General features: G+C 41.1%; 1 protein-coding gene across 5 annotated transcripts in view; it reads left to right on the top strand.

The window, feature by feature from the left end:
• Positions 1–13,216, top strand: part of col14a1b (collagen, type XIV, alpha 1b) — a 114,649-nt gene that overhangs the window by 52,297 nt on the left and 49,136 nt on the right. For all 5 annotated transcript variants that reach the window (XM_011480659.4, XM_011480658.4, XM_020706881.3 and 2 more), the window contains 8 exons: positions 18–163; positions 4,376–4,505; positions 9,583–9,722; positions 9,812–9,938; positions 10,018–10,157; positions 11,199–11,331; positions 11,513–11,554; positions 12,635–12,780. In XM_011480659.4, coding sequence (XP_011478961.1) covers positions 18–163; positions 4,376–4,505; positions 9,583–9,722; positions 9,812–9,938; positions 10,018–10,157; positions 11,199–11,331; positions 11,513–11,554; positions 12,635–12,780 — 1,004 coding nt within the window. The remainder of the gene's footprint in view (positions 1–17; positions 164–4,375; positions 4,506–9,582; positions 9,723–9,811; positions 9,939–10,017; positions 10,158–11,198; positions 11,332–11,512; positions 11,555–12,634; positions 12,781–13,216) is intronic.

Below are 13,216 nucleotides of genomic sequence, written 5' to 3'. Positions count from 1 at the left end.
ATATTTGTGTCCTGCAGTGGCGCTGCCTACGGTGAACAACCTGGAGCTGCACGACATCACCCACAGCACCATGAGGGTCAGGTGGAGGGCCGCCATCGGAGCTACGGGTTACATGATCCTCTACGCCCCGCTGACCGAAGGGGAGTCTGCAGACGAGAAGGAGGTGAGGCTTGAACGTCAGCCAAGGAACTTGCACGCACAAATACGAGTGCCACTTGCTGAGTGGTTCAACCGCTTCCTCTTTATTTACAGTTCGATTTAGGAAGTTAGAGATAAATGAATCTGAATCTGCTTCAATTTTGTCTTTTTAGGAAGACTTAGACAGGTGGTAAATTCAACTCCAGTCAAAGAAAGCTGAGCAGTGACTAACAGTTCCTCTCAATTTGTCCTTTTTTCATGTTTAGTTCACGACCCTCTTCAGCGAAGGAAATTCAGCAGAGCTGAGGTCAGAGTCAAAAAGAGAAACTGCATAAATAATTCAAGTGACTCTGCGGGGGAAAGTTTTTAATTAGATTGCTGCAACCATTTTCTTTTCACGGCTTCAGGACAAAAAAAAAAAAAGAAATTGACAATTGTGGAGGAACTAGCAGCTCTCACAGCATTTAAGTCTTTTATTCAAAATCTGTGTGCAAATTAGGGGACAAATTGAAGAGAGTAAACAGACAGGAAATTGCACATTGATTCAAAACGATGAAGCATTTAATAAACAGTCTCATCCCCAGAGAGGAATCAGCAGATAAATGTCAAAACCCAATTGCTAAGTCACCATTAAAATAGAAATGACCCATCCAGGTCTGAGACGTGCAAGGGGGAAGAAGTAGAGCTGTAAAGAGGGTGTGCGTATCCATAGCCTATCCCATTAGACCTCATTATGTCTGCCTGCATGTTGCCCTGCAGGTAGAAGGCAATAAAAACAACTAGGGAAGGCATTCAAAACCATAACGCTTGCTTTTCAGCAGTGAGGGTGAGACTCTGCTGGCTCACTCCAGCTTGTGTGGTTTCCACCATCCGGCCATCTGGGAGCTGGGACTTCGATCCGGCACAGATTGACCCAAAAAAATAAAGCTTTTATCACAGCAGAGCTAAAGAGAAAGCACAGAAATGATTACATATATCTGTAAATTTGAATAATATAACAAAAACGATCTTTGGTCGGCTGCAGTCGACCAAAGATCGTTTTTGTTATGATTTTAGGCCCAATTCGAATTCTTTCCCTACCCCTAAAAGTCACTACGCGCTACCCTTAAAAAACCATTTCAGACACCCTTACCCTTCCACGTGCCCCTATGATTAAAGGGATTGGGAGAAGCCGGAAGCGTAGGGAGAGAATTAGGAGTCGTACGTTTTTGTACGTAGAGCCTGTAAACCAATTTAAATACTTGTGTAGCCATGTGTGAATGCAGGAACTCTGAATACAGAAGCCCAAAATGCACATACACGCGCGTTTACATAGACTATTCATCGGAAGTGTTTGTTTGAGCGCGGTGTGAATATAGCATAAAGAATACAGCCTACACATCTGACCCTACAACACAAACCAATCAATTTCTGACATTTAGATTTCTAGATGTTGATGGTCTATTTATCATGCTTTTTTTCAAGGGACCTATTTCCAACACTTCTAACTGCTTCTAATGAAAGTCGAGTTATCACTTTACGTCACATTTTAACAAAAAAACAGACCTGGAAATAAATGATGGTCCCTCCAAACCAGATCGAAAGTAATTTGACCGTCGGGACCTGTTTAACTAAGGTACATCCTATAATTAGTGTCTTCCAAGTTGTAATCAGTCGATCTGCCTGTTTATAGGGGGCCATAAGTCACTGTGCTGTTTGCTGTAATGTGTGTCACTGAACGCAGACAACAGAAGGGAGGGACAGAGTTGTTCTCTGGGATTAGAAGCAGAAACAAGTACAGAAAATGATAGAAATGAACAGTTTTATGACCAACAAGTTAATGTCAATGTTTCAAATTAGTGATTACTTACAGTGGGGAAAATAAGTATTGAACACGTCAACATTTCTCTCAAAAAACATATTTCTAATCAAGCTATTGACATGAAATCCAAACATTTATGTCCATAAATGAAGTTATTTGTAATAAAGTGAAATGGCACAGGGAATAAGTATTGAACACGCTTATTGAAATTTATTTAATACTTAGTGCAAAAACCTTTGTTGGTGATTCCAGCCTCAAGACGCCTCCTGTATGGAGAAACCAGTGGAATACATTGCTCAGGTGTGATTTTGGCCCATTCATCCACACAAACTGCCTTCAAATCTTCAAGGTTCCGGGGGTCTCTTCTGTGAACCTGGATCTTCAGTTCTTTCCAAAGATTTTCAATTGGATTCAAGTCTGGTGATTGACTGGGCCATTCTAGCAGCTTTATTTTCTTTTTCTTCAACCAGTTGAGGGTTACCTTGGCTGTGTGCTTGGGATGGTTGTCTTGCTGAAAGATCCACCCTCTTTTCATCTTCAGCAGCCTGGCAGATGACAGCAGATTCTGATCAAGAATGTCTCCATACTTTTCTCCAGTCATTATTCCTTCAATGATATGAAGTCTACCAGTACCACATGCTGAAAAACAGCCCCACGCCATGATGCTCCCACCTCCAAACTTGACTGTTGGTATGGTGTCTTGGGGGTGATGTGCGGTGCCATTTTTCCTCCAAACATGTTGTCTTATGACATCCGAAGAGTTCAATTTTGGTCTCATCTGACCAGAGTATCTTCTCCCAGAATGCCATGGGTTTATCCAAATGTTGTGTGGCAAACTCCAAACGAGCTTCAACATGCTTCTTCTTCAAAAATGAAGTCTTGCGTGGTGTGCATGCATGGAGGCCATGGCGGTTGAGTGCATTACTTATTGTCTTCTTTGAAACAACGGTACCTGCTGATTCCAGGTCTTTCTGAAGCTCTCCACGAGTGGTCCTGGGCTGTTGGAGAACCCTTCTGATGATTGTTCTGACTCCTCTGTCTGAAATCTTGCGAGGAGCACCTGGCCGTGGCAGGTTTATGGTAATGCCGCGTTCTTTCCACTTCCGGATGATGGCCCCAATGGTACTCACTGGAACTGTCAGAAGTTTAGAAATGCGCCTGTAACCAATGCCTTCAGTGTTTTGCAACAATAAGGTTGCGTAGGTCTTTGGACAGCTCTTGCTTTTACCCATCATGCAATGCTTCTTGTCTAACACCTTGCTGGTTAGAAACCTTTTTAAAAGCCATCAATCAGGACTATATCAGCTGATATTACTTTGCACTAATAGGGGGCAGGTTAACCTTCTGAATACTGACAAACTCCAGCTGCTTTCTTGGCTTGCCAGACCTTTTTACCCCTCCTTTTCTTCATGTGTTCAATACTTATTCCCTGTGCCATTTCACTTTATTACACATAACTTCATTTATGGACATAAATGTTTGGATTTCTTTCTATGTGTGCATTACTTGGGTTGATGCCGACATCTGATGAAAATTTCATGTCAATAGCTCGATTAGAAATATGTTTTTTGAGAGAAATGTTGACGTGTTCAATACTTATTTTCCCCGCTGTATGTCCTGCAGCAGTCCTGGACAGCAAGCACCAGATTGTTTTCACAGTTTTTCTTTCTTACTGTGCATTTGAACACAAATTTCACCCCCATCACATATTCAAAAACTCACCACAACACCTAGCATCTGGTGAAAATGAATTTTTGACAGAGGAAACGACTGCTCCCCAAAAAGATGATGACATCACAGTGGCAGAAAGTACCTTCTGTAAATTTAAACTGAATCGGACTTAATTAGAAAGCAATTTTGGGGAAAAGAAAGTGTTGGATTTAGAAGTTGTAGATTTTTAACAGCATTGGCATGAGGAGCTCGCAAAAGTTGAATTTCCTTCAAATGGTTGCTATAGAGATTAAACCAACAGAGAAGCCAGCATTCTGAAGATGTTTTCTCATGAATTTGTCATGTGCAGCACTGACCATGGTGGCGGGGGCTGAAGTACCAATACCTGTACATAAAAGTGTTAACATTTTAATAGGTGACCCAGTTACCTGCAGTTTGATCAAACCCTACCTGTTGTAGCCCAGATGTGTTTGTGCAGCTCAGAGCACTAGAAGCATAAACTGGAGCAGCTTGATGGATCCTATCTGCTGAAAATGGAGCAAGCATTCAAAAGCTTCCTTTCAGAAATAAGCTTATGCAATGACAGCTTAATGCTCTGCTTGTCCAGACAGAAGTGTAGATGATGGACACAGAGATAAGTGCAGAAAGACAGCCACAGACAAATTAGATGGTATGAAAAGATAACATCCCACCATCGCTTTCTGCCAAAAGTGCATGCCTTCATGCTGTGTGTGTGTGTGTGTGTGTGTGTGTGTGTTTCTGCAGGTGAAAGTGGCAGACTCTGTGAATGAAGTGGAGCTGGAGGGACTGAGCCCAGACACAGAATACACGGTAACAGTTTATGCCATGTATGGAGAGGAGGCCAGTGACCCCATGACCAGCCAGGAAACCACATGTAAGTGTCAACCTTCAGCATATTAACTCCTGAAAATGTATCTATGTTCAATTCCTATAGTTTGTCTAATTTAATAACATAAGCTTAAAGGTCCATTCTGATGAAATGATGTTTCTGGTGTTTTTACCGTGTTCTTACCTATTTCAAGACATTTAAAATTGTATTTCTGAGTATTTATTTATTCAAATAGTTGTGAATTATGAGCAGATAAAAAAAAATGCAGTTCAAGATATTCTTTATTTAGTGATTTAGAAAAATGCTGGGCGGCGCCACAAGCTCTTCGCTCTGCTCGACTCTAACACATCCCCTTGCAGACGACTAGATCCATGTCCGTCTTTGTTTTCCTCGTCCGAGCTGGCATCTCGTCGTGGATTACATTTCATTGCATTTTATATTGATGGTTTGGACATCACACGCTGATGACAACATGAACACGTCAAGGGCCAAAGCTGAGCTCCAGTTTAGTTGACCACATAGGGTTCAGATATTGGAACTCTCTGTTCTGCCCAAAATGCGCTGTAGTCAGAACGCCACAGTGCACCAGATGCTCAAATCGTGCCACAGGACCTAGAATTACGTCTGTACATTGACTTATCTAAACTAGCCAACCCTGCTACACGAATCGCGTTTTGTGTGAACGCAGCTTTGCAGAACCAGCCAGGTTTTGTTATTGAAGTTGTTTCATCTGTTTAGTGATAGTACTGAGAGAACAGATCTTCCCTTTCGGGGTCACGGGGCTGCTGGAGCCTATCCTGGCCACTTATGGGCGAAGGCAGGGAACGCCCTGGACAGGTTGCCAGTCTCTCCCAGGGTCCCACATATCACACACCCATGCACACTCACATTCACACACACCTATGGACAATTTAGAGTGACCAATTAACCTATGAAGCAAGTTTTTGGACAGTGGGAGGAAACCGGAGGTCCCGGAGAGAACCCACATATGCATGGGGAGAACATGCAAACTCCACACAGAAAGATCCCCCATTGGTTTTCTCTTTCAGGTCCCCCCCTTGAACCAGGGGCCTTCTTGCTGTGAGGCAAGAGCGCTAACCACTGCACCACCGTGCAGCCAAAAAACCAGATCTTCTCGTTTGTGGAAACACATAACAGCAAATAAAGCTGTAGTCTTTCTCTGTATCTGCTGCTGCCAAGTCCACATGTAGAAAGGACTGAGACTAAGACTGCATGACAAATTAGGATTTCATTCATAAAAGTTAACCTGAGTACCTCAAGCATGTAAAACCTTGCTTTACTCAGCATTTATTCAAGCTTAAAAAACAAAAGTCATATTATATTTGCTTTGCTGCCAAGCCATAAACTGAAATCAGATCAGGGACAGAAACATTAAGAGCACAAATCATCATTTTATGAACTGCTGACGAAATGTACTGGTATTATGTTTCTCAAAGGTTTTATGATCCTCTGATCTCAACTGGCTTGAACATTCAAAATTTCACGAGACATTTAGATTTAATTGCAGCCCCCTGCTGCTCTGCTGGCAGCCAGCCAGACATCTCCCAAAAGGCATTGCAGTTTCAGCATGAGCACTGGCTTTCAGAAATGTCACGGAGGCGCCTAAGCTGTTCAGGAAGATCTCAGGCATGATTCAGGAAAGAGGATTTCAACGTGACGTCTGCAGATTGCTGTGTTTTTTTCTCACTTCTTTAAGAAGCAGCTGCAGCGGTTATATTTACACCTGCCGCGTTTGATTGGGGCGACTTGGCCCTTTGCTTTGGACTTGTTAAGGCTCGCCGTCTGCCCCCAACAGAGCTCAAAGCCAGCCACCCCAGAATCACTCCTCGGCGCCAGTTTCAGGCTTCCTCCCCCTGAGAGCTATTTTCTGCTCCTTACTTTTATTCCTGGGAGATTTGGAACCCAGATTGAGGACCTCCCTGTTCAGTCGTCTCGCTGCTCACTAATTAATGTTTTATAGAGTCTCCTTTAGGCATTGAGGCCTGTGGCTTTAAGACAGGGGGCATTTGTCTGAATGGCTTTGAATGTGGGACACATGAGGACTCTAAAGCAATGGCATTTGTGAGATTTGGAGAATACAAGATTAGGATTCCTTCCTTTGAACTTTCAAAATAAAATCAATTTTACTCATGCAAAAAAGGACATTTAGCCTTCTTCAGCTAAATTTGGCAGCGTTTATCTCAGTGATCAATGTTCACTTCACATTCATGTATGAAGTGAACCAGCATAGACTCATGAATTCAGACTTTATCATGCAGTAAATGTGCCTGACGCCAAATGTTCTGGTCAAATTGCTGTTTCTTGTCCGCTGTGACGTCACACGATGCAGCTGAGCCGTGCAGGAGATGAGCACAATGAGCTTCTCATTGCTGCTTGTTTTGATTCACTCAAACTGAACTCCATGATTTGGTAAACCACTCATCCCCCTCTTTAAGTCGCTTCTTGACATTTCTTCCATTGCTGGGAAAGAAAATGTGGGGTAATTATCAGTGCAGTGAGAGGAAGCTGCTGCAGGCCAGGTGCAAAATGTGGAAGCGGTGCAAATCTGGTGAATCTTGCAGACTTTTTCTTTCACATCTCTATTCCGATACATAAAAGACTTGGTTTCCTATAATTATGGCCGGACACTAACATTCATTTCTCCTTCATGATGACATTTCAAATGGTTGACACTTCTGTGAATTGAAGAGGTCGCCATCCACACGTCTCTACCAAACAAGACCCTGATTGGTCACAGTTTGACGCATGTTCAATGGCCGCACGTCTTGTACGTAGAGCCCAAAAACAGTCTATGCTGTGTGCAAACACGAGTTTTGAATGGGGAAGCCTGAAGCGTGCATTTACGCGCATTTACATAGACTTTTCATTGGCAGTGGTAAAAGAATTCAGAGTTTTGAACATTACAGACATATACATTTCTTTTTCAGCTCCTGTTGACCTTCATTCTGTTTCTTTGGTTTCCTGACTTTTTAATCCCGGTTGTTTTTGATCTCGAGACAAGAAAAAGAAATGAAATACTTGTTGTGTAGTTTTTGAGACAAAAACATGACAATTGTTCGTCATAGTTTTCTTGTGTTTGGCCTGAAACTTTCATGTTTTATTGTCAGCAAGTTGGTTTAATAAAAAAACAAAAATGTTTTTCTTCCTAGATATACAGTACCTTTGTACTTTGATTGTTTAAAAAGAATTCTTAAAGGTCTAAAAGCCTTTTGGGGTTATGACACATTAACTAGGATGGGATTGTTTTTAGTTTTGCTTTAAATTTTCAAAGATGATCATTTAAAAACATGGCAGAACTAAAATCTGCTGTTGGTAAAGTCTAAGGTTTTAACTGCCTAAAGTAAAAACTAAAAAAGTTAAACACAATTTCAGGTTTCAAGATTATACATGATTCATTATTTTAATTTTCTGTCAAAGCCGACTTAAGACGATCATTTGTTTCTAAAATCTTCACATAGTTTCCTGAATACTTTCTCTTACTCTATAATAGCCCGTCGTCATGGTTGTGAGTGATAACAAAACATAACCAAAGTAGGATTGTTTCTCCTTTGCACCAATTAGGATGTGTATGAATTCATTTATGAATGAGAGATGCAGCAAACTCACAAAGCCTGTAATGATCATGTCAGTTTTTAGCTGCCATGAAGTGCGTCAGCACATATTCTCTATTTCCATTTTGTCGGCACAGTGTCTTGCATTTCAACATGATATAAAACGGAAAGATTTTAGAAAAGCCTGACTAGGCTTTCTTGTGTGTAATCTTTATTTTAGAATAGATCCGTTGTGGAGAGACAACAGTCTCCAGCTATGCAAATCCACAAGAGTCAGAGGTAAACGCAGCCAGTTTGGGGCTGTATAACTGTCATTTTATATTAAGACATACTTTTTATTTTTAGACAGAGACGGTAGACGTTACTATTTCCATGCGTTTCCAATTCCCAGTCCTGTGGGCATTCCTGCTGTGGCACAACTTTCAGTAAAGGCAGCGGCATCATTTCTCCCCCGTGCTGCATCGCCGCTCTATCTGGTCTGTATTTGCTCCGACCTTCGGTATAATTGAGGTGAAGCCATAGTGGGAACAATCAGGTTTTTTTTTAAATAGAATACAGATCAGTACTTTGAAGCAGAAAGGTTCCCGAGTAAGTTTCAAGGTAAATCAGATTCCCTGCCTGAATTCCGAATGATGAGGGCAAGACGTTTGTAGACCCCGGCAGTACCTCGGAGAGAGCAAGAAGGAATTAAAGAAAGAGGAAGCAGAAGCTGAGCCTGGGGGAGTGGGATTGATGTAATGAGGTTCTGTCCGTTTTATAATTAAAATAGTGGAGTCCAATAACTCTTGTTCAAAATCTCCTGAGTATGTGTGTGGGTGTGGAAGAGGGAGAGTGTGAGAAATCATGACCCCTATTAACTTTGTTTGGCGTAACTATGAAATCTCCGCTGTGTTTTTGTGGTGTTTCTTTCTTTGTTTGAATGAAGTGATGCGATATATCATAATTTGTGGTTATCGATACGATTCATAGTGGATTTGGGTTCATTTTCAACGATCCGATTCACTGACCTAACATGAATCCAGGTTTAGCCAAAAAGCCAACCAGGGTTGACTCAGAGAGAAATATTTGGATGTGAAGTTTTCCAGATTCTTTGTATTTCTTGCAAGATCATCAAGTGTAAATTAAAAAATGTGGACAAACAAACAAGTAAACAACAATTAATGACAAATCCATTCAGATTTGAGTTTCATTAAGTTCAGCCCACTGTTGTTTTTCCACATCATTCTTAGAACATTCTAGACACTGCATGTTCTGGTGTCTTTGCTAAATTCAAAGTGTTTCCACACGCTGGATGGAATGATGGGTCAGTTTTTTGCTGCATCACATGTGTGTTGACCGCTGTGATGTCATTTTTACGTTACACCCCGTCTCAATCCAAATGGTTTTTTCCAATATTATTTTTATTTTAAAATCAATTTATGATGGTATAAGTGGATTCGATCAACATCTTGCCTCAGACAGAGCGATCTGGTTGGCTTGTAGGAATAGAAATCGATTCATCTGTTAAGTTGATTGATCGTTACACCCCTGCCGCTCTTCCTGCCCCTCAGTGCCGCTCATCCCAGCAAGAAACCTGCGTTTCTCTGAGGTGGACCACAGCTCTGCCCGGCTCACCTGGGAATCCACCTCCAGGTTGGTCCGGGGTTACCGCGTCATGTACGTCAAGACCAACGGGGTGCAGACCACAGAGGTGAGTCAGCACCACATACCAAACCACACCAGCTGCACGGACGGAGCAAAAGAAGATCAGAAAGTTCCACACCTTTATGGTATCTGCAGGTGGATGTTGGCAAAGTGACGACCTATTTGCTGAAGAACCTGACCTCCCTGACGGAATACACTGTCGGTGTGTTTGCCATCTATGATGAAGGAGAAGCTGAAGCTGTGACCGAGAGCTTCACAACAAGTACAAACGGTTTTACTCTTTTTCCAAGACCTTTTCTTTGTCTGATAAGTTTTTAGTTACAGCTGTTGTTCATGTGTAGAGGTTGTCCCCGACCCTCTGGATCTGAGGAGCAGCGACATCACCGCAGAGAGCTTCAGGGTGTCATGGCAACACCCCGCAACTGATGTGACTCTGTATCGAATCACCTGGACTCCTACGGACGGAGGGGACAGCAAGGATGTAGGCTCACACTGTTTTTAGAACTTTACAAAAGTTTGTCTAACAAAGCTATAACAGGCTTTTTCATCTTCTGCAATAAAATGTGGATTTGATTATAAAAATGATTAAATGAAATTTATTCTGCTTTGTTTCTAGTGCAAAAATAACTTTTAAAATAAAAAAAAAGAGTTTTAGATCTTTAATTTCCCATCAAATTATTTTTTAGTTGGAGAATATTTAGATTGATTCTCTCATGAAAACAAATTATTTTATAAACCTGTCATAGTTCTTGATATCACACAAAAAAAACTAAGTAAAACAGGTTTTCGCTTAGATCAGCTTTGTTTTAACTGGTTTTAATGTTTGAGAACAATCTAGTATCTAGTAAAAATGAATGCATTATAGTGCTGTCAAATCAACATAAATTCTTAGTTTTGGTGGAGGGGCAGTCAGGCGAAGTGTGTCCTGTGAAGCTGGATTCTCAACCTTTGTTACTTTGACTATCTGGGCAGCTGGAAAACAAAGAAAAAAAAAACGTATTTTAGTCCCTCAACCTCTTGTAGCTGCTTATTTTTGTCCTTTCAAGGCTCAGTTTCTCTGTTTGCCATTGCAACACAAAAAAACCCTCTCTTGAAGATAACTAGTACATTTTTACATGGTTGGAACAATAATATTAAACTAATAAAACTAGAAAAAGAAAGGTCTCATCAACCATTTTTAAAAATAATCCTTCAATCCATGTTTATGATGACATGCATGTGTCTGTTTTTTCAGTTTTTACATTGTGGTCTAAAATCTGGTGATGTTTAGATATAAAATGATTAAAAACATGACGAAGCATCATCTTTCATCGTGTTTTGTCACTTTGGTGTCTGCAAGATGATAATCTCCATTTCCAGTTTCTTCATTCCTTTCTTTTACTGGTTCTGTTTTTATTTGGTGAATTTTATTCAGAGAGATAAAAGATCAAATCTGCTGTTCATTTTTATTAAGAAAAGCTTCTATGGCTTCTCCATGCCGGTCCTTCTCTTGTGTTAGCATGAATGTTTTTCTTTTCTTTAGGTCTTGGTGGACAGCAACGTGAACACATATAAAATCACAGGATTAAGCCCGGACTCAGAGTATGAAGTCCTCCTGGCGGCCATCTATGCTAATGAGATTGAGAGCGATGAGGTCATCCTCGTAGAGAACACGGGTAAATAGGTTTTTCTGCTTTGAGAGTTTTGATGTTCCTCCTTGTTTGCTAATCTGTGAAATAGAATTGAATTATTAATAATCCTGAAAGAGAAAGAATTCGGTTTTTATTTTAACAGACAAACGACCGTTTTAACTGTGGGAATGATCTAACTTATGTCATGTTTTTATTTAATTTTAAGCAAAGAGGACAACAACTGTTGCCACAACCTCCTCAAAACCAAGTAAGATTTTCTTGGGGAAATAAATGTATGTCATTTCTCACTTTTTAAATGTATGTTTTCCTTAATCAAACATTTTATTTATTAATTTTCAAGTCAAAACACAAGGGGGCCTATATCATGCAAAATCAACTTTTTGAGCTTTCAAGTGTTTTTCTCACAAAAACAACCCCAAAGCGATATTTTTGATCAGTTCACACATTTCTGCGCTCCAGCCCCTCCCATCCCACAAGTGGGTTCTCCCATTGTGACATCACAAAGTGAAGAACAGCCCCTTCCAGGAAGAGTCTGCGCTGCCAGCACCGCCCCCAGGCTAACACACACGCCCACTTTCTCTGCAAAGCTAGTGGTGATTGGCAAACATTCTTTCCTTTATGCACAACATGCACATCCATCTTTGCAAAAGTTTGGATGTTGTTTGGTTTCATTGGCGAAACGCAAACACGCTGCTGAGGCCGAAGGCATGAAAGGAAGGAACAAAAGGTGGTGCCTCGGAAATAGCCATCTATCTTCTTATGGAAGAACAAGCTGCAAAAATTCCTCATATTTTATGAAAAAAATCCTACTTTAGTGTGCCAAAGGTAGTATAATTATCATAAACATGGATATAGTTTAGTCTGAAAGGCTTGATAATTGCGTGATAGAAGCCCTTTAATCCTTTTTTATTGATTTTTGTTCATGTTCTTGTTTTTTTATTGCTATTTTCATGACTTCAATTGCTTTAAGTGTCCTCTGATGCTTTAGGAGATGCTTTAAATAAAATGCATCATTGTTATTGTCAGGTGAAGGTAACATAACGGGTTAGTGTCTAAGTGTTTCCAAAAGTTCTTTTCCTTTAAAACTATAGTTTAGTCTTGAGGATAGAGACATGTAGCACATGTAGGACAAGGCTGCAGCTGAATTGGTGTTTCTTTTTACATCATCTTGATTTTCTGTTATGAGGACGGCAGCATGAAAGCAGTCAAACACAAATTTGACCCTGGAGACCCGAGAAAATGAAATGCCAAAATGATGATCTTCATATCATTTTGTCAGATGCTGTGACAAGTTTGCGTTCACCCCTCCCTATCTTTGACCGTGCAGGTCCTCGACACGGAGTGAGGAACATGAAGATTGATGATGAAACCACGTTCAGCTTGCGGGTGTCCTGGCAGCCCGTGGACTCCAGAAATGTCCGACAGTATCGACTGAGCTACATCAGCATGCGGGGAGACCGAGCCACGGAGACGGTAAGGCTGGCAGAGCGGCTTGATTTTATTCCTGATGGTGCCGTGATCAGCTTTGAATGTCTTTGTTGTTTTGAGATCAGTCTCTGAAGGGATGCAGACTCCGGATGTGAGGAAAAGTGAGTGTACTGTGTTCAGATCTTTTGATCTGTTGTAAAAGATCCCAGTGGGCTTTTACGTTTGATTGTGCAGTTTTTAGGAAAAATCCAAGAACCAGTGGCACACAGTTTCTGGTTCAAATGGTTCTTGGCAGAACCATTTGCAAGGAGTAACCCCGCCCTCCTTCCGCCCTCTGTTTACATGCTCTCCTGCTTACAGCCCCTCACTATCCCAACCTGACATTACCAGTGTAACAAACACAGATTTAGTCGTCCACAAATGGCTGCATCAAAGTGGAGTGGAGCAGGGAGCTTCAGCGTATTTTCTACATCACAAATCA

The sequence above is a fragment of the Oryzias latipes genome, chromosome 11 (genome assembly GCF_053564925.1).
Source record: "Oryzias latipes strain Hd-rR chromosome 11, Olatipes_Hd-rR_3.1".
Taxonomy (NCBI): Eukaryota; Metazoa; Chordata; class Actinopteri; order Beloniformes; family Adrianichthyidae; genus Oryzias; species Oryzias latipes.
Note: the sequence above shows the minus strand (reverse complement) of the source record. Positions and strands in the feature narration are given on the sequence as shown.